This window comes from Micromys minutus (genome assembly GCF_963924665.1).
Source record: "Micromys minutus genome assembly, chromosome: 1".
Classification (NCBI taxonomy): domain Eukaryota; kingdom Metazoa; phylum Chordata; class Mammalia; order Rodentia; family Muridae; genus Micromys; species Micromys minutus.
Window position 1 is genome coordinate 26,213,395 of NC_137969.1, and position 21,061 is coordinate 26,234,455.

At 46.3% G+C, this 21,061-nt stretch overlaps 1 protein-coding gene across 1 annotated transcript; it reads left to right on the plus strand.

Moving 5' to 3' along the window:
- Positions 1-504: 504 nt before the first annotated feature.
- On the plus strand, positions 505-19,674 carry NOP14 (NOP14 nucleolar protein). The gene is made up of 18 exons (XM_080908162.1): positions 505-750; positions 2,288-2,422; positions 2,918-3,059; positions 5,145-5,278; positions 5,695-5,829; positions 7,077-7,199; positions 7,629-7,760; positions 9,178-9,481; positions 10,234-10,364; positions 11,128-11,213; positions 12,192-12,327; positions 14,326-14,427; positions 14,903-15,056; positions 16,757-16,913; positions 17,223-17,370; positions 18,942-19,060; positions 19,181-19,336; positions 19,559-19,674. Exons 1-18 carry the CDS (start codon positions 556-558, stop codon positions 19,656-19,658), a joined length of 2,589 nt encoding a protein of 862 aa, XP_080764288.1. The 5' UTR covers positions 505-555; the 3' UTR covers positions 19,659-19,674.
- Positions 19,675-21,061: the final 1,387 nt, after the last annotated feature.

A 21,061-nucleotide genomic window follows, 5' to 3' on the forward strand; every position in this document is an offset into this window, starting at 1 on the left:
AGCCGTAGCTCGAGCTCCTCCTAACATCATCGCTCAGGCCCAGGGCGCGTAACTCTCTCTCTCCTCAGCGCCGGGTCCTGGGCGGCAATCAACCTTCGCCGCGCCCTACCCCACCGAGGAACTTACTAACTCGAGAGCCGAGCCGTCTCCGGCGGCGACGGCTACTGCAGCCGCCGCCGCCTCAGCCGCCAGTTAACTCGCTAGGCAGCTGGGACCCGGGTAACGGTTTTCCTCCAGAGGGAGCCCGAGAGCTCCCCTCGGGGCGGTGTCTGTGGAAACTGTGGCAGCTCTCGGGACACTACAGATCCCATAAGGCTCAGCGCCAGGAAGTCCAGGACGTATGGCCTCCTGGGAGTTGTAGTCTTTAATCCAGTAAACTAAGAGCGCCTGTTTAGTGTCATCCAGAACTTGCGTACCTCTCGCGAAGAACGGGAAGCTGACGCACTCAACGCGAGCCAGAGCTAGGCGTGGTTTTGCATCCGCATCCTGCGCACGAGTTTCTTGAGCCACTTAGTCTCTAGTCACAGTCTTCCAAAGTGTGGGAAAGTGAATGTCATGGGGAAAGCGAAGCGGACTGGGGCGCGCAGGCCGGTCCAGAAAGCGCCCGCTGGGGCGTTCGGAGGCCCGGCGAAGACTAACCCAAACCCATTTGAAGTGAAAGTCAACCGGCAGAAGTTCCAGATCCTTGGCAGGAAGACACGCCACGATGTGGGCCTGCCCGGGGTGTCCCGCGCTCGGGCTATTAAGAAGGTAAGGGGGCAGGCACTATCAGGATCTGTTTCGGTGCCCAAAGGCTAGCTGCGTAATTCGTTGTGCGTACATCCTGGAGATTATTTTAGTTAAGATTACTATTGCTTTAATGAAACACCATGACCACAGCAAATTTGGGGAGAAAACGGTTTACTAAGGCTTACACTTCTGTATTTCCAACATTAAGGAGATTAAAGGCACAAACAGGACAGAAACCTAGAGGCAGGAGCTGATGCAGAAGTCATGGAGGGGTGCTGATTACTGGCTTGCTCACCATAGCTTGCTCAGTCTACTTTCTTAAAGAACCTAGGGCTGCCAGCACATGGATAGCCCCATCCACAATTTCTGGGCCCTCCCCCAGCAATCACTAATTATGAAAATGCTTGCAGACCGATCTTACGGAATTTTCGATTGAAATTCCCATCTTTCTGATGACTGTACTTTGTGTCAAGTTTGCCTTTAACTAGCCAGCAAAAAGATCAGGACTGAGGCATAACACTGCCTCTTCTTTGCTTGATATTGAATACCCTTCCTCTGAAAACTTCTCCTCCTTGGGTTCTTCTGTGCACACATTCATCTTGACTCCTCTTTGATCCTTTAGGGCCTAACTAAGGCTTAGGCAGAGTTAATATCTTCTGAGCTCTGAGCTGTCCTTCACCACTGCTCTGTGTGCTGTGAGCATGCCAGTATTCAACCCATGGATAGTGTTTTGAAAAATGTCCTTTCTCTGAAGCTTGTCCTCTGGGGAGTGACTGGAATAGTACCTTTTGGGGATAACCTCATAGCTTCCATTCTTCTTGTTCTTCTGGCCCCATCTCAAGAGTATACTGTACCTTCCTTTCAAATTCAGTTCAACAAATGGCATTCCATTTGTAACTGCTGATGTTCATTTGGCTTCTAAAAAGAAGTTTGTGAATGCCCTTTGTGTTGCATGTCTTTAGTCTCTGGGGAAGTGGAGACAGGTGGATCTCTGAGTTTAGGAGCTACATCATGAGACTCAAAACTTCCAGTTGAGTGTCAGTAAATAAATAAACTAATAAGCCAAAGGCAATTTATGGTTACTTTGAGGAAAATTACTAGGTTAGACCTTTTGGTGATGTTTGTAAAATTAAGCCTTTGCTCTTCATAACTACTCACTTGTACGTTGTGTCAAAGGATCCAGTTTACATGAGATCTTTACATGGAAGGAAATATCATATGAATTGGGTAAAATATCCATACTGCAAGGAGCTGACACTATCCTGTATATGCTCCAATGTATGCATTATAGGAAATACAAATGACTGGTAGTTCACCAGTATACACTGTGGGCCAAGGATGGCATAGCGGACATTTGGAAATGGAATAATATGGCATCTAAAAGAGCCACATCTGTCATTTCTAGTTAAGCCTGGAGTTATGTGCCGTATACCCTGCCACTTGTAGTGGTTAGGGCATTAAATAAAGTGGCAAACTGTATTCTTCTCAACTTCACAGCCTCTTCAGTGAAGATTATAGAGACTGTGTGAGAATTATTGGTGTGTGATCTGTTTTCCAGCGAACCCAGACTTTACTAAAGGAATACAAAGAAAGGAACAAGTCCAATGTATTCACAGATAAACGTTTCGGGGAGTATAACAGCAACATAAGTTCAGAGGAAAAGATGATGAAGAGGTTTGCCCTGGAGCAACAGGTATGGAAAAACAGGAGGGAAATCTTTGCTCTAAACTTTACACACAGCAAGCCAAGGCAAAGGGTGCTTCTTGTTCACATGGGCCTCTGCGTTGTTTCCCTGCCATGTACAGGGATGTGTCTCAGGTGGTATGTCTCACCTGGGTGGACAAAGAGGAAGGTACTTTCAAGACATACTAGGTTAATACCTTTACGAGAGCAAACAGCAAGTAGTGACTGGTCCTGGGGTCATTTTTAAGGGTCTGCGTTCAGCTTTGTTGGATGGAGAACAAGTGAGTGGGGAAGACTGAGCAGGAGCTTAGCTTAGCTTAGTTGACATGTGAGAATTTTCTCTACAAGTTCTGTGTGTATTTCAGTCATCTTTCAAATGATGCAGACTAATTTTCAGACTGATTGTGTCGTACTGTCATATTTCGCATATAGTGGAAAATAACTCATTTTCTAGGAAATAAACATAATTTTTAGTAGCTGACTTTAATTGACCCTTTTTGTCAAGCGATATCATGAGAAAAAGAACATCTACAACCTAAATGAAGATGAAGAATTGACTCACTATGGCCAGTCCTTGGCTGACATCGAAAAGCACAATGACATTGTGGATAGTGACAGCGACACTGAAGACAGGGGGGCATTGTCTGGTAAGTGGGGGTGTCGCCACAGAAGCCTGGTAGCTTGGAGAAGAGACAGTGTGTTTTCCGTTGGACTTTCTCCTGAAAATGCTGTTTTAACCTTTTGCTTTGGTTCTTCCTTTTGTGTATGCGTTTGTTTCAGAACTTCAGGTTGGTGTGTGTGCTGCCTTTGTGGGCTGAGAAGGCACTGCTGACACCATCATTCCATCAGCTGTCACAGTAGCCAGTTTTACCCCTCAGCACAGGCACATAGTTAGAGCTGCAGAAGAATCGACCTCTGGCTTAGCGAGAGCTCTTCTGCGTTGCCTAGCTCCCTATACGCTCATAAATCATGACCTAATAGATGGAGCCGTGGCATTCATGTTGGACGATTTCGTCAGCTTTGTGCAAGAACTGATATTTAGCCTATGCCCGTAGGTAACAGCATGAAGTGGAGTGATTGTTGACCTTACTTAGCATTAATATATAACTATCAAATAGACAAGATTTACAAGGAGATTCAGGAATCATTCATTCATTAATAGTTTATGTGATAAGCAGTGTTCTTGGTTCTGGGGAAATGTGAAAGAACAATTAATTAGCATTGACAGTTGATGTTAGATGGCAGACTCAGGGTAAGCAGTTATATCTGTAGTTGTTTTGTCTGTGGGAGGTGAAAGTGCTGTGCAGTGGTGATACATCCCAGGGGAGGGCTGGGAGTGCCATCAAGTAGACATTGCCAGGCTCTCCGAGAAGGAATTTATACAAAGACTATCACTTTATGAGAAAGTGAGTGTGGAGGGTCTGGCGTGGGCACTGCTGGAAGGCTGGTGACTTGGTGATGGGAAGATAGTGGGAGACAGAGCAGAGCCACATGGGCTCTATATTTGGCAAGGGGAGCCAATGAGCCATTTATGTCAGGACCTTCCATTGTCTGATGGGACATCCTGACAGAATATACTACTCACCTGAAAATGAGTGAGGGAAAAAGTGGAATGGGATGACTGTAAAGGTGTTGGCCTAATCCACTGAGAAGATTGACTAAAATGAGGACTTTCACATAGATTAGAGGAGTCTACGGAGAGACATCCGTGGTCAGCTGTAGAGATAGGAACCAGAGGCCACCAAATGGGCAAGAACACACAGAAAAGATGGCATGGGTTGAGGGGTGCTCAGTGAGTGAGTGTAAGCTTGAGCATCCCCAGCATTCAGAAAGACCAGCTGTGGGCCAGCAGTGTGGCTCAGTGAGAAGGATGGGTGTGCTCCCCAAGCGTGGTGGTGAGAGCCCAAACAACGCCACAGAATTCTGCCCTGCGCGTGTGTGCTGTGACGTGTAATTCTGCTCCAGTCATATACACACTAATAACTACAATTTTTTTTAAAAAACAACAACACAGGAAAATCTGGGCATGGCACTGTGGGGACAGAGACAGGCGGATCCCTGCGGCTGGTAGGTTGTTGGCTTGAGTTCAGGTTCAGTGAGACAGCCTGTGCTAAGGCAATGGGAGGAGCACAGTAGAGCAGGACTCCCAGCGTCCTCTGGTCTCCATACAAATGTGTAATCCAAACAGAAAGAGAAGGGCTGAAGCCTGAAGAGTCAGAGAAAGCAAAGTGAGGATCTGTTGAGGATGCCCTGGGTATGTTGACTGGAAGTAGAGCACTTTCTGCAGAGAGTGGGAGTGTGTCAAGGACTACTGTTATGAAGAAGACTAGGAGCTGGCTCGTAGGTCAGTGAGACTCCGCAGGGAAGCCAGGGCAGTGCCAGAACAGGGAGACTGAAGATGAAGCAGACGATGCTGGAAGCTTTACTGTGAGGCCAAAAGTAGTAAAGGTGGGATGAAGGGATGAAGTTGAGCTTTGTCTTAACATGGAGGCAATAAATACATGATGTAATAAAGTCGGAGAAACTGATGGGGGTGGGGTGCGTGCTTATGCTGTTGCCTGAGAATGTGAGAACTGACATTCAACAGTTGTCCCCTGACATTTAGTTGGTTGCCATGACACACAATACCCACAGTCACATCGTGTATAAAAAGAAGTTTTCTAAAACTGCCCTTGGAGAAGTGTTGACAGAGTTAGAGCCCGGGCTTCATACTGTCTTCTGTCTGTCTCCAGCTGAACTGACCGCTTCCCACTTTGGTGGTGGGGTCCACAAGAATACCTCTCAGAAGGAAGGTGAGGATGGGGACAAGCCCAAGACACGGAAGGAACTGATTGAAGAGCTCATTGCTAAGTCAAAGCAAGAGAAGGTAGGCAGGCTGCTTAATGTTCTTAATGTGGACGGTACCAAAATATGTCAGACTTTGTTCCCATGGACCTCTATCGGCTGTATTTAATTTTTATCTGAATTAATATAGGACCATTCATTTTGAAAAGGGATATTCTTGATCCCCATTAAGTTTTATCACTGATGTTTTTGTTGGCTTTGGTGTTTGTACAATAGTATAGCTTATTAAACTTGCAGCGTACTGCTCAGAGTTTGGATATGTAGTAGCAGGAAGTTATTTCTGTTTGACTTAGAGACTTACACTTGCTTCTGGTCCTTTATTTCATGAGTTTCACAGTAAGTGGGTTATTGTGTGTGTTCTTAGCCTTGATTCCAGGCCACTCATGAAAGTCTAATAATAATGGTGTGTGGTGTGTATTTGCTGGATTTTTTTCCCAGAGGGAAAGGCAGGCTCAACGAGAAGATGCCCTTGAACTCACAGAGAAGCTAGACCAAGACTGGAAAGAAATCCAGATTCTCCTGACACGAAAATCTAAGAAGTCAGAAAACAAAGAGAAAAAGGAAAAACCCGAGGTGGGTAGCACCCTTCACTTCACAGGAAGCAACAGGGAGCTTAATATCTGTTGGCTTTGACATTTGAACGACTTTGGCTCTTTAACTGTTAGGGTTGGTTTTAGTATATGTGCAAGCTTGGGTCTACTGAGCCATTTTGCTGGCTTATAAATGCTTGCCCACCTCCCCCCCTCGTCTTGGTTTGGATTGGTTTGGTTTAGACACAGACTCTCCGTGTAGCCTAGGCTGGCCTAGAACTCTCTGTAGGTCAGGCCTACCGCAGTTTCACAGAAGTCTGCCTACTTCCTCTTTCTGCTGGGAATAAAGGACTGGTGCACTGCCTAACTCTCAGTTAGCTTATCTCCTATTTGTTACAGGGTGGAAATGACACCTTTTTCTCTATCTTAAGTGAATTACAGTGTTTCTCAGGTGAGAAGTACTTTAGGGTAGAAACATGGGAGAGTTGTCCTTATATTCATGTGTGGTGTGTTTAATGCTTGATTTCTTTTACTCTTGACAGTGATGCCTTTTACATTTTTCCCAAACTGTTGACAATGGTACATTTGTTTAGTAGCAAGATTCTACTAAAGAAATCGGATTTTACTAGATTATCGTGCAGCGTGGCCATGTGTGTCTTTCTGAGTCAGCCATATCATTGCTGTGACTCACGTAGTCCTTCATGCTTAGGCTTAGTGATGAGTGATGATACATATGTTAGTTTGGAGGGGGCTCCGTTTGCCTTCTGCTACCACCTCCCAAATGCTGAGATCCCAAGCATGCTATTATGCCCAGCAGTTGCTCTGCTTTAAGAATAATTTTTGCCTCCCAAATGCTGGAATTAAAGATGTATGCGATCATAATTCAAGACCAGTCTGCTCTACAGATCGAGTTCCAGGAAAACCAGGACTATACAGAGAAACCCTGGCTCAAAAATCATACATAATAACATAAATATATATTATATATATAATATTTATTAGGGTGGGGGAGTAATGTGCACATGTGTGTGGGTACTTGTGGAGGCCAGGGGTGGGCAGCATCTTCTGGACCTGGAACTGTGGAACATAGGCTAAGGGCCAGGAACTCTGGTCCTTTGCAAGAGCAGTAAGTACTCTTAATGACTGAGTTAGCCCCAGGAACAGTTGTCTGTGCAGAAGAAAAGACTTAGGCATAGTTTGTCCCCTTCCTTATATATTGTGTCTAGTTATTAATGGAATGTTCTTTTCTTTTTGTAAACAATTCTGAAAAACATCTTATTTTTCCCTTAGCCCGATGCATATGACATGATGGTTCGTGAGCTTGGCTTTGAAATGAAGGCTCAGCCCTCTAACAGGATGAAAACAGAAGAGGAACTAGCAAAGGAGGAGCAAGAGAAGCTCAGGAAATTGGAGGTACAGATGACTTTTAATGAGTGGATGGACACCCAAGAGACTCAGCTCCCTCATGCGAGGCCTGAGTGTAGCAGACTTTTATAAGCTCTTCTGCTCTATCTTGGAAAATGGGTTGGATTGTGCCAGGTTTAAATTTTATGTTGGTACAGACATAAATTTGTCATTTGTAAGATGATCGTACGAAATAAAATACAAACAGTATATGAGGCCTTTCTGTGTAAGTCTCCCGCACACATCCGCTGGCACTGGAGTGAGCACATCACCTCTGTGTGCTCACCCTCTGCCTGTGTGTTCAGGGTCTTAGGTGATTGTGTGTAGTCATACTATGCAGCCGGATGCTTGAGCGTGCTGCCACAGGCCTCTTCGGTACCTCGGTGTTGTGGAGATTAGATGAACACAGCTGTGGTTCCTCTTTCCTTACTGCCTTAGGCTGAAAGACTTCGAAGAATGCTTGGCAAAGATGAACACGAAAATAAAAAGAAACCAAAACATACATCAGCAGATGATTTAAATGACGGCTTTATACTGGATAAAGACGATAGGCGTTTGCTTTCTTACAAGGTGAGGTGTCCCCAGCCCCTTTAAAAACCTGTTGTGGAATATTGAAGCCTTATACACAGTTTCTCTCACATCTTGTGTATGGGCGGCATGGCAGGTGTCAGGTTTTAAAGAGAAGATGGCAACGACGATGTCCTTCCATCTAGAGAAGCAGCTGGAGCAGAGCCACACAGACTCGGCTGCGTTTGCTGTTCCTCGGCTGTTGGCATCTGCCATCCCAGTGTATTCTTTAGACTGATGATCTGTTTGGATTGGTATACTATTGACAGCTCACTCGTGGCTAACAATTTTTACTGGGTTTTGATTTGGGGTGAGGGGTAGAGGATAGGCTCTTGCTGTGTAGCCCAAGCAAGGCTGGAGCTCATTATTCTGCCTCCTGAGTTCTGGGACTAGACGGATGTACCATTGTGAATACTTTTGAGTGAATAATTAGTTAGTCAGGTGCCATTTGTTTGTTGTGTGGTGCTGGGTGCTGAACCTCATTTGTTAGGGATGCACTCTGTGCCATTAAGTTATATCCTTGGTACTGGTGTGGTTTTGGTCTAGAACATTTATAAAATACCAGTGATTTTAGACTGTATTAGCCAGAGCTCGGGGAAAGAAAATAGGAAGGCCTGCTGTTTTGAAAGGGTCTGATATATAAAACTGGGTGTTAAACATATCAAAAAAACTGGGTGGTGGTGGTGCACGCCTTTAATCACAGCACTTGGAAGACAGATGCAGATGGATCTCTGAGTTCAAGGCCAGTCTGGTCTACAGACCTAGTTCCAGGACAGCTAGGACTACACATAGAAATCCTGTCTCAAACAAAACAAATCTACCAGAAAAGCCACTTACATGAGCAGGTCCAGCCCCTAAGCCCTCACAACCACTAGATACCTTCAGCATTTTACATTTATAAACTGTGGCAAAACCCAAATCTTTCTTAGCATCCCAGCTTGGGGTTCTCTGGGAGGCTGCAGTAGCCTCCACTAGAAGTTTAAGGGGTTGGTACCACCTTTTGCTGAGCCCTGGCAAATCCATGCAGGAGAAAGTGACCGTATGGATCAGGCAGGAAGTCCAGGGGAGAGAGAAGGCCCGGGCATGTATGTTCGTTAATAATCCCCTTGAATGGGGGACTAAACCATGCTAATTCCTCCTGAAAGCAGGCCTTTCTGGCTTAAAGACCTTCCTCTAGGCCCCATCTCTCAGTGCCCCCCTCACCCACCCTCCTTCCCCTCTCACATCTCCACAGAGGACTAAGCTTCAAATGCTGAACCCTTGGGGAACTAACCAAAGCACTATGGAGAGCTTTAGTTCTGTGGTGTAGGGTACCTCAGAGAAGTGGACAAGGCAGCCCAAGCAGATGAGAAAGAATGATACCACATTGCCATGGTATGTTGGAGAATGTTCTAACTTGGTCACCATGGTCTTTTTCTAGGATGGTAAGATGAACATCGAAGATGTCCAGGAAGAGCAAAACAAGGAAGCAGATGGCCAAGAGAATGACGAGGAAGAGGGAGAAGATGAGAGTGAGGAAGAGGGTGAAGATGATGGGAGCCATGAGGGCCCAGAAGAGAGTGATGGCCCAGACAGCCACTCAGACCTGGAATCTAATACAGAGAGTGAGGAGGAAAAGGAGACACCAGAGAAAGAGCGACGTCAGACGCCTGGGAGGAAGTTGCCCAGGGAGGATCAGAACGCTCAAAAGGCTGCTGGGGCTGAGCTGCCCTATGTCTTTGCAGGTAAACACGGCTATTTTTTCTGTTTCAGGCTAGGATTTCGTTCCAGGTCTTGTTGGGTTTTGTTGTTTTCTAAATAATGGCCACAATCTGTACTTGTGAGTGTCCCTCCCTGAGATGCAGTTGTGAATGCATGGTCACAGTCCCACTCGGATGTCTTTGCTGTGTGGCTGTCATTCTCAGAATCTGTGGGTCTGCATACTAGCATGACTTTCACAGCAGTTACATGGCCACAGAGAGTTCTAGTTCTGCAGCAGGATGTAGATTAGATTCCTGGACTATTTGCTTTTCTCGAATGTAGTGTTCTTTGATCAGAAACAGAGAACCTCTTCAGTTATAGCAAGCAGCCCTGACTTTTCTGACTGAAGGTTAGTTCCAGAAAAGATAATTGATGAGCAGACCTGGCTTCCCTGGGGAGACTTCATGTCGGAATCTCAGGAAATGGATTTGCTTCACGAATGTGCTCACTCCTGTCTGACATTTATACTGAAACCAGCATGGCCACAGAGATGCCTCCGGTTTGTGGGTCTTCAGATTTCTACTTGAGGAAATCCATAGGTCAAATTCCTTTGGAGCTATCCTTGGGGACATGATTTGAGTATAGTCATTTAAGTAATGTCAGACTCCCTGGATAAAAGTCTGACATTATGTTATGTATGAGGTTAAATAAACAACCTTATATAACATATAAGTAGCCATGTGGTTTGTTGTTCTGTTGAAGGTTAGCTGTAAAATATGTTTTGTGTTTTTGATAGCTCCTGAATCCTTTGAGGAGCTGAGGTTTTTATTATCAGGAAGATCAATGGAAGAACAGCTTTTGGTGGTGGAGAGAATTCAGAAGTGCAACCATCCAAGTCTTGCAGTAGGAAACAAAGCAAAATTGGAAGTACGCTGGGATAAATGTATTGGGTATTGGAGTATTAGCATGGTCCTGTTTCTGTGGGTGCTAGACAGGTACACAGTGCTGAGCGGGTGCCTTGGTGTTCAGGGCCTGCCTCCCATTCAATATCTCTGTAGTGACATCATGGTGAGGAACAGAAAGCCACACATATCATCAAGTTCCCAAGCTCCTCTCTGCCTCAGAGCAGCCCTGTTACCCTCACATGTCAGGAAACAGACACACAGCCCATCAGATGACTAAGACTACAGCTCTCTTCGCATTTTTTTTTTTTTTTTTTTTTGCTGTGATTGTTCTTTTATTTTGTTTGTGAGAAAGGGTCTCACTATCTTTAGATGCCCTGGAACTCTCTCTGTAGGTCAAGCTGACCTCAAACTCTCAGAGATCCCCCTGCCTCTGCTTCCTGAGTGCTGGGATTATAGGCATGCACCACCACCACACCCAGCTTTGTTTTGTTTTTGAGATGGTCTCATACTTAGTGACCCAGAGGGCTTCGAACTGTTGTCTGTCTCAGTTTCTGAGTACTGAGATAAAATTGGCACGAGCTACCTTTCATGCCTCGACCATTGTTTGGTTTTGATAAATTTACACCATCCACCATTCCATAAAGACCGTGTCCTATCCTTAGCTGTCTTTCCTCATCTTTGTCTTGGTGGGCCCTGGTCAGTGTGCAGGTGTTCTGGGAGTTGTAGGCTGTGGTTTAGCATTTGGTATTTGGTACTGAGTGATCTCCCAATCTGTGTTTCTGCAGAAATTGTTTGGCTTCCTTTTGCAATACATAGGAGATTTGGCGACAGACAGTACACCAGACCTCAAGACCATCGATAAGTTGGTTGTGTAAGTAAAAATGCTTGTATGAAAAGGGATATAGAGCTCAATTGGACAGCACATACCCAACTGACATGTGCTACCCATGCAGGGATGAAATAATCTTAAATTACCAATAAGTTGACTCCAAAACAAAGCTAGTGAGCCCTTCAGTTTACAGCATTAGTGTGTTATTTTGTGTTTGTTTCATTTGGCACTGAAGCCTCAAGCACCCTCTGAGTGGGTTTGGAGGCATTTGCTCCCTGGAACCACACACAGGAAGTGCTTTGCTTGAGTCTGAGGGTGCCTACTGGGGAACATGTCCACTGTCTTGCCTAGGGGTGGCTATAGAAGGTTTAGCCTTTACCACAGTTATAACCTGTTGACCCCCTGTGATGGTTTCCTGCTCCCTGTATGGTGGCTGGAAGATCAGAAGAAACAGATCTCTGTCAGGAGCTGTGTGCTGACATGTTAGATACAGGAAAGTCTGCACCTGGAGGAGGCACTCTTGAGACACTTCTGTACTATATAACTAGCCTGTGTGTCACTGTATGTGCACAAAGATGCTCGCACACAATGTTTGTGAGGAGGAATAAGTTCATATGTGAAGTGCTATGGCCGACCCTTAGAATATGCTCCCAACAGTATTAATATTATACACAGCCATGGAACCTCACACACTCCTGCCAGATCTTGGACACTGTGGCAAAAACAAACATAATATTATAAAATGCTATTTGAAGTGTCACCTGGACCACCAGAAAGGTCAGCCATCGGTAGAAAGAAAAGTGGACCCTTCAGGCTGGGCTCATACTTCATATTCCTACTGTGCCTGAAATGGGGTTCAGTACCCAGCAACCAGAAAGGAAAAAATGTGCATCCGCACTGCAGGCTACCTGTTCTTCCTTGCTGGGTCAGCGACTGTACAAGACCGTAGTCTTGAGATTTGTTGCTTTGGCCGTTTGCTTTTGTTATCTAAAGTCATCTCTGCTGTGGTTTGTTTAACAGGCATCTATATAATCTCTGCCAGATGTTTCCTGAGGCTGCAAGTGACTCCATGAGATTTGTTCTCCGAGATGCCATGCATGAGATGGAAGAAATGATTGAGACCAGAGGCCGGGCAGTATTTCCAGGGCTGGATGTGGTAAGCAGAGACAGCGGTCATCAGATCATTTCTTTGCATCCATCAGAAACCAGGTTTACATCATCAGTCATACAGAATGGTTGTCATTGCATACCATGCTCGTGGCTCTGAGAGCTCCGCTGTCCCTTAGGTGTCCAGCCTGTAAGCCCATGTGTCCCATATTTCCCATGAATGTGGCTGCATGCATTTGTAGATGACAGTGTCATGTTGAAATGTGACAGCTTGAACACCCCTGTTCGACCTTCCAGAATGGTCTGAGAACCGCAGCACGATGTGAGGGGAGCATGTAGTCTTCATTCTTTTCTTTAATTTGACTGATTTTTTTAATTACTCTCTGTGTATCCTGCTCACTGCCTCCCACAATCCCTCTTCCTCTCCCCGCCCTTCTCTGAGTGCATGGGGGCTCGCCTGGGTATCCCCCACCCTGACACTTCACGTCTCAGTGAGGCTAGGTACTTCCTCTCCCACTGAGGCCAGACATGGCAGCTTGTGGGCTAGCTGGCGCTCCAGTTGTTTGGGATCCACATGAAAACCAAGCTGCACATCTGCTCCATATGTGTGGGGAGGCCTAGGTGCCCCCGTGACTGTACATTCTTAATGATTGCTAATAGAATTCTGGCTCGAGTCTACATAGGGCTATGTCAAATCCTCATGATAGACATGGAGTTTAAGACAAAACCACTTTCTGCAGAATGATTTTAGCCTGCATTCTTTTCTTACAATGTCTCTGAGATTTTTAACAATTTTGTCATACTCTAGTGCTTCATCATTAACTAATTAATACCTTTGAAGAACACTCAAGAAGTACTGGCTACTTCATTTTCCTCACATTTGTGTTGAAACGGGTCAGCAGTGACTCACAGGTGCTTATGGTTTTTGTTGTTTATTTTTAAGATTTATTCATTACATATAAGTACACTGTAGCTCTCTTCAGACACACCAGAAGAAGGTGTTAGATCCCATTACAGATGGTTGTGAGACACCATGTGGTTGCGGGATTTGAACTCTGGACCTCTGGAAGAATAGTCAGTTCTCTTAACTGCTGAACCATCTCTCCAGCCCTTAAGTTTTTGTTAGTGTTCTTTATATGCATGCTGAAAGATGGCTGACCTTAGTCAGCTTACTAGTTTGGTGGATCTTCTTGACCCTCACACTTGCCTATTTGAGTCAGGATTGTTGAGAACTGTTGTAGTCATTAATTTGGGGTGGGAGGGTATTAAGTCCCATGTTCTTTCAAGCCACATGGTCATGTGTGGGCTCTTCAACCTCTCTCAGCATCTCTTTTTGTTGGGAGGGTATTAATTATAATGATGCCTGCTCAGATAAGCTAATATGAGTGTTCATGATACACTGAACTTCACATGGTGCTGTTGTTGCTGAGACACAGCTGCCAGTACGGCAGCGGCTGTGGAGCTCACGCTGTGGGTCTGTTGCCACTACACCAAGGAGCTGTGATGTACAAGAAGCTCGCCAGGCCATGGAGCTAGCTGTGGTAGAGATCTAGTCTTTCTACAGCGAGCTCTGTTAGTGTGTGCCCGCTGGTTTCTAAGTATGCTTGATCAAAGTGGCAAAGCTCTGGGAGCATTGGAGGGTTTCTGGTGTCCTTGGCTATTCCTGCTTTCACACATACATGGAGTAGAACTACAGGTATTGGCTGCTGAGACATGGCCATATCCTACCAAGTAGACACAGGATATCACTTTTTATCCTGAAGCCCCAGTTCTTCAGGCTAAAGGTGAGGGTTGAAGACCTTTCCTGGCTGACAAGGTAGAGCAAACCCATCTTTCTGGACATTCCAAATGAGCCTGGCTGTGTGTGGGAAAGCATGGGAATGCTGGTGTGTCCTGGAAGCTATTGAGGGAGGCCCTGACCTAGATGAGATGTGATGGCTTGCCAATACCTGCTGTATCTCACCAGAACTCTTAAGACTAGCTTTGCTGTGGGACTTCTTAAACATCACTTTCCCTTTAATTTGTGTTTTAACACTTTCCTTTCCAGCTCATTTATTTGAAAATCACTGGGCTGTTATTTCCAACCTCTGATTTCTGGCATCCAGTTGTGACTCCTGCCCTGATCTGTATGAGCCAGATGCTTACTAAGGTGGGTCTTATCTTCCAGAGGTGTGTGGGGTCATCCCCACATCTCAGTATAGAAAGCCTGTCTCAAAGTAACAAAAAATAAGTGCATAGTTATTGACCATTAAGACTTGGCATAAAATTGGTCATCTTACAGGGCTTGAGAGAACCTGTGGGGATCAGACGTTTCAAGGTCAGACAGCAGCCTAGTCCCATTCCTAGAGCTCCCTGCATGAACTCTTCCAGATAGGGCAGGGTAGAGAGAGCTGGGGTGGGAGGCTTGAGACCACAGTGCAAGATTACATGAGCAGTGTGACTAAACAGGCTTTCAAATGGTAGTTATCAAGTCTGTGACGGGCTTGCGGTCAGACTCCTTTTCCTGTACTGGCACACTGCTTACCACGTCCTGTGGTACTCAGCGGGGTGCAAGGTGTCTGCCCAGTCTAATATTCTAGAGCCTGGTTCCAGAGCACTGACTGTTTCTGTGGGTTCCTTCCTAGTGTCCAGTCATGTCCCTACAAGATGTGATAAAGGGCCTGTTTGTGTGCTGCTTATTCCTGGAGTACGTGTCTCTGTCTCGGAGGTTCATCCCTGAGCTCTTAAATTTTCTTCTTGGGATTCTTTATATAGCAACTCCAAACACGAAGAGCCAAGGTGAGTTGATTATGATTATACTTTTAAATATGCAGTAGAGTTTTTGTTTCTTAAATATTTACATAAACATTCTGGAAAGTTGAGAGAACATTGAAAAAAACTGCAATCCAGGAACTATTTTTCTCTGAATCTGTGTGCATGCAGACACATGACATACCAACCTCACACGTGGGTGTCATCTCTCCAGGGCTGATGCTAAAGCCGTGTAAAGTGTTGCAGCAGATTTCAAGTGTTGGAACTTTAAGTATTTGGGACTAAATACATTATGAAAACTAATCTTTCACACTTTTAGGAGGAAGGGTAATAAAGACTGAGCCCCTGACCTCCCCCTTTTTATTATTAAGACACAGTCTCAGCCAGCTGTAAAGATGCATGCCTTTAGTCCCAGTCCCAGAACTTGGGAGGCAGAGGCAGTGGGTCCAAGGCCAACCTCGTCTACAGAGCAAGATCTAGGGCAGCCAGGGCTACACAGAGAAACTATTTAATACTAGCAACAACAATAATACAGTGTCTTTTTCCTAGGCTGGTCTCAAATCCCTAGACTCAAATGATTTTCTGCCTCAGCCTCCCACGTAGCTGAAACCACAGGTGGGCAGCACCAGTCCCAGCCTCTGTTTACTGTGTGAGGCCAGCACTGCTCAGTGCAGTGTGAGACTAGGAAGGAGAGCTAGGGAAAGCCAGAGTACTGGACGTTCCAAGTCTCAGCCTGGTTGCTGCTCTCTGTTCCTGTGGCTGCCATTCCCATCTGTAAAACTGAAGCAAGGCGCAGCCTGTGACGAGTGTGCAGTGTTGCTAGGTGCTCCAGCAGTCAGATGTGCTCATCTGAAGCCAGGCAGTGACTCAGTTGTCACAGATCCTAATACTTCCCTGGAGAAGAAAACTGCAGTAGAAGGTGCGGGTACTAGAGTGCAGTAAAGAAGGTGGTCCCTTGGCCCAGTAGGAGATTGAAACAAGCTAACCATCCACGTGCCCTTCATGGACTCAGCCACTTCCTTTAACCATGCCTGAATGCTGTCCCAGCACGCTCCTCTTTCTCCGTCACTAAGGTCCATCTTGTTCATCCTCTCAGCCTGCTCAGACCTCCCGGGAACTGCCTGCCCACTCTCCAGCATGCTGGCTGCTCTTCACTCTTTACTTGTTTTGGAATCCATTTTTGCTTTCTCGGTATCTAGTTCATTTATCTGTACGGGTGCTGGCATGACATCCCTACAAGGATAAGTCTTGGTCATGACCTAAGTGCTTAAACCATGTGTGTAACCTGAATAAGGCCATAGGACGACGTGTGTTGTTAGCAGGCTTCCAAGTTAAGTTAAGCACATTGCCTTCCCCATCCCCTCTGGAGCTTTCCCCACAGGTATCTGTCTACTTATTTATTTACTTGTTTGGTTTTTGTGTTTTAAGACACAGTTTCTCTGTGTAACCCTAGCTGTCCTGAAACTCACTCTAAGCCAGGCTGACCTTGAACTCAGAGATCCACCTGCCTTTGCCTCTTGAATGTTGGCATTAAAGGTGTGAGCCACCACCACCTAGCACAGGTATCTTTCTGTGCTTACTTGGATAGTTGGAATGAGTTCACTGGTATCTAGCAAGACCTGGCAGCTTAGTGCACAGACAACTCTCAGAGCCTGAGCTACTACAGAGCAGGCCCTCTGAACCAGTAACATCTGGGTCCTTTCTGACCTGTCATGCTTGGGATTCAGGTTCCACTCTGGTGCACCCTTTTAGAGCACTTGGGAAGAACTCGGAATTGCTTGTGGTCTCTGACAAAGCAGATGTGACCTGGCAGAGGGGAAGTCTCCCCTTGCACTGGGCAAGTAGACAGAGCAGCCTGACAGCAACTGAAGCAAATCACACCAGGTATGTGACACCCAGGGGTATCTGGAATAAGGATCCTAACATATGCAGCATTGGTTTCAAGGTGTACATACTTGATTGGAAACTGAAACTGAGTCCCATTTAAAAGTATTGTTGCATTTCTTGTGTCGCCTTCTGCTCTAGGCAAACTATTTCCTAAACTACCATACAGAGCCATTTAGCCTTTCTGCTGATTTGATTCCACTTAAATTTTCTGAGCTGTGGATGAGACTTCGTCTTGCCAATATTCTTGGCTTATGAGTAACTACTGAAGTAGGATGAGCGGGCTCCTCATTGTCCTTTGCCCTGTAGGCTGTCCTGTGTAGCCTCGTGTCTGAGTCTGCTGAAGCACTGCGTGGTCATGTACAGTGCATTGCCGTCCTTCCATGCCATCGTCAGGCCCCATCGAGCCCTCCTGGCAGAGCATCTTGCAGACTGTAGCCTCCCCCAAGAACTTCAGGTGAGGCTTACCGTAACTAGGCGCCTTGCCCGGTCCCAGACCATTCAGGACCTGGCACCAGCTTAGTGTTTTTGTCATTGAATTGCAACTTAGAAGGCGTCACTGGGAAGTTTCTACCAGAACCATCTACAATCTCATAAGCACAAAGGAAAAATAAAATTACACTAAGAGAATTCCTAGCCCCGCTCTCGTTTCGGGCCATCCAAAGTACCTTACTGCACAGTTTCTGAGGATGACATCTCCATCCTGTGAAGTGAGAAGCCCTAAGGGACACCCTCACTTGGTCCTTGGAGCCTCCATGTGTTTAAGCAAGGCTTTTGATGCTATAGCATGTGTGGTCAGCAGCTCTTTCATACCTGCACCTGCTCCCCATCCCATCTAGGTGTCCCTACCCTGTCCCATCTCACTATCTTGTGTCCCTTGTTCCTGACTGGTCTCCTGTCCTCTCCCTTCAGCCGCCTCCACCCCCATCACCAATTATCCACGTACCAGCCCAGGTCCCTTGGGGAAAAAGGCACATCGTCTTCTCCGTTCCTTAACCCCCGTGGTATCTCCATTTACAGTAAAAGACAGAATCTCGGGCTACAGTGCAGGCCAGAGTGACCTTCCCTTGGTCTCACCACTGCACTCTGGGCTTCTCACAGGCTTTCCCTCGGTTTTGGTGATGTCCACAGTTGTTCTTCCATAGCCCTGAGCTTTGTGTGCTGTTTGCCCATGGTACTGACCTTTCCTGTACACGTTACACCCTGTCTCTGTGCCTCTTGAAGACAGATCCTGGCTTTCCTGATTGCTGAGTCCCCCAAGTCTGGAGCAAGCCACCCCTCAACTATACTGAGTTGCTAGTACCTCCTCAAACTGTGGACATGACTGGTTTGTTCCTTCTTAAAGGGATCTCTGGTCTTACCGATTTAGGCTGGCCAGTTAGCATTATAAAGTCTGTATTTTCTGATTTCTCACATGACATGTAGATGGACCAAGACTATACAGTAGGTGCAGCAGGCAAGAAAATTGGGTTCCTGAACACATCTGTGAGGGAAAGGGACAAGGCCAACACCAGTGAACTGGCTTCTACAAGCTTCCCGAGAAGCCTTCAGGGAAATCTGGAAACCAAGGCCTTAGAGAAACGTGCATCAGCTGTGTGGTAGCAGAAATTCTGTTCTGCCTCACAACATTGTGTTGCTCTGACAGGTGCCTCCACACACTGCAGGTCACCTGAGCAGGGAATGTAGTCCTGTGTACTTTAATCAGAATTGGGCTGATGGTGCCTTGCAAAAAAGCCACATACAGCTCTTTGGATATGAGTCCTCACATTTAGAGTTTTCTTGCTGAGTGTGGGGGTGTTTATGCATTGGCATATTTGTGGAGGTCAGAGTGCAGTGCCTTTAAAATTTAGTTTCCAGAGATTGAGCTCAGGCTTGGTGGCCTTACCTGCTGAACCGTCTCAGTTTTTAAGGGATCCCTATTGTGTGTGTCCCCTATATAGAGGACGGCAGCACAGCCAGGCTGTGCTCGACAGCCCAGTAGGTGTAGCTCAGGGAGACCTCTTAACCATGGCTTTACATATTCCTCAGGAACTGTCTCGAAGCATACTGTCAGAAATGGAAAGCCAAAAGCAGTGCTGCCGGCCGATGATCTGTGAGAAGAGCAAGCCAGTCCCACTGAAGCAGTTCACCCCACGGCTAGTCAAAGTGTGAGTGTTGGGTGCCCTGAGTGGGCTAGAGGTGGGCCATGCATCTGCTTACAGCCTGTGGCAGGAGCTGCTGCAGTCGGGCAGTCAGCTCACCTCTGTAGCCTTTTTGACTCTCTTTAGGCTTGAGTTTGGACGGAAACAAGGCAGCAGTAAGGAAGAACAGGAAAGGAAAAGACTAATCCACAAACACAAGCGGGAATTTAAAGGCGCTGTCCGGGAGATCCGAAAGGACAATCAGTTCCTGGCCAGGATGCAGCTCTCAGAAATCATGGAACGGTGAGGAAGAGCTATGTGTATGATGGGACTAGGGGACCACTGTGGTGGGACACCACACTCAGGCTGCTCAACACCAGGAAGCATGGAGACTGATTGGCAGTCTGCAGGACTGAGGGTTGAGCTGTGTGTGTGGTTCTGAATTGTTAGTGTTCAAACAGAAGAAAGGCAAATTACACTGAAAACTGAAGCAAAAGTAACACTTGCCTTTTTCTTTTTTTTTAGGGATGCGGAAAGAAAGCGCAAAGTAAAACAGCTTTTTAATAGCCTGGCCACGCAAGAAGGTGAATGGAAGGCTCTTAAGAGGAAAAAGTTCAAAAAATAAATTGTTTTGTAAATTAGTAAGGGTGTGTTGTGTGTTGCATTGAAGGGTTCTGGAGGGCCATTGTGGAGTGTGGGGTTCTACCTCCCCTGCCGTGCTCAGTGTCTGTTTAAAAATGGCCCCGAATGTAGCGTGAGCTCAGAAACATGCTCTGGGTATGCTGTGAGAGTTCTGCGCTGTTAGATGATAGCCACAACACAGGATGACATTTTAGGCAGTTGTCCCACAAAACTGACAAGCCATGATAGTTTGGGTAAGTACACTATATACATTTTTACAATGAAGTCGCCTTCCTGCATACTTCCGATCATTTATCACACATGACAACATGACTGAATTGTTATGTCCAGCTGGGTCCTTGTCACCTACTATGATTTCTGAGGTCTGAGATATTGTGCAGGGGTTGGTAGTGCTGATTAGGAATTTGATTTTGGATGTGGTGAAGCTATTGTTGGAACACAAAATGAATGGCCAGGGGTGCCCTGGAGCTCAGAATGAGCTGGTCAAGAACAGCCCTGGAGGGGCATTGGGCCTCAGGGGCTACATCTACCAAAAGTACTCACTTTATCACTTCTCCCTAGGATTCTTAAGGGATCCCAAACCTAGAGTGGCCTGGGCCTGACATGGCACCAGCTAGTCTGGTTGATGCCTGGCTACCAATACCATCCAGTCCCAGCTTCCTCCACATTTAAATCAGCCACAGGGCCGTGCCAGCTACATACCCAACTGCAGTGAGAAACAGTGGCCAGATCTGATCCTGAGCATAAACTGGATTTACTGTTCAATCTATGAGGAGGGACATGCCAAGAAAAAGCTTGTAGAGCCTCTAGATTCTGTCCTGTGTTACCAGAAGTGGGACAAAGCCCAGCTAGAGGTGCTCATCACCCAGGAGTGCATTCTGGTGTGTCCTCTGAAAGCCAGTGTGAACTTGAAGATAACAACAGCATTAGTGGGACAGGACTTGAGTGTTTTATCTAAAAGATTAGTCTTTTTGTTGGTTTGGGGTTTTAGAGACAGGATCTCACATGCTCTGCTCTGACTGTTCTCAAACTTCGTAATTGATGAGGGTGACATTGAATCCTGTTCTTTCTGTCTCCGATAAGTGCTGGTACTGGAGGTGTGTGTCACCATGCCCAACTCCAGCACGGTTTAGAGTAAGCTAAAGTAGGAGGATCAGGAATTCAAGGTCAACCGTGGCTACATGAGACCCTGGAAAGATACATAAGCACCAAGGAGACTGAACTGCGCAGAAACTGCTTCAGTACTTCGCTGAGTGCTAATAATCTGGAGGCCTGGAAGCCACCCCTACCCTTGGCTGCTGGGAGCCTCCAAGTCCAGTTCCCGCCACAGCCCAACCTCCCGGAAGAGGAGGTTCCTGCTCCGAAGCCTCCGGGGTGTGGCCGCTA

Excerpts from the sequence above, each read along its gene's own strand:
- NOP14 (XM_080908162.1), top strand. The coding sequence starts at position 556 with ATGGGGAAAGCGAAGCGGACTGGGGCGCGCAGGCCGGTCCAGAAAGCG. Across the intron at positions 2,423-2,917 it reads GGTTTGCCCTGGAGCAACAG|CGATATCATGAGAAAAAGAA; the intron begins GTATGGAAAAAC and ends CTTTTTGTCAAG. Across the intron at positions 5,830-7,076 it reads AGAAAAAGGAAAAACCCGAG|CCCGATGCATATGACATGAT; the intron begins GTGGGTAGCACC and ends TTTTTCCCTTAG.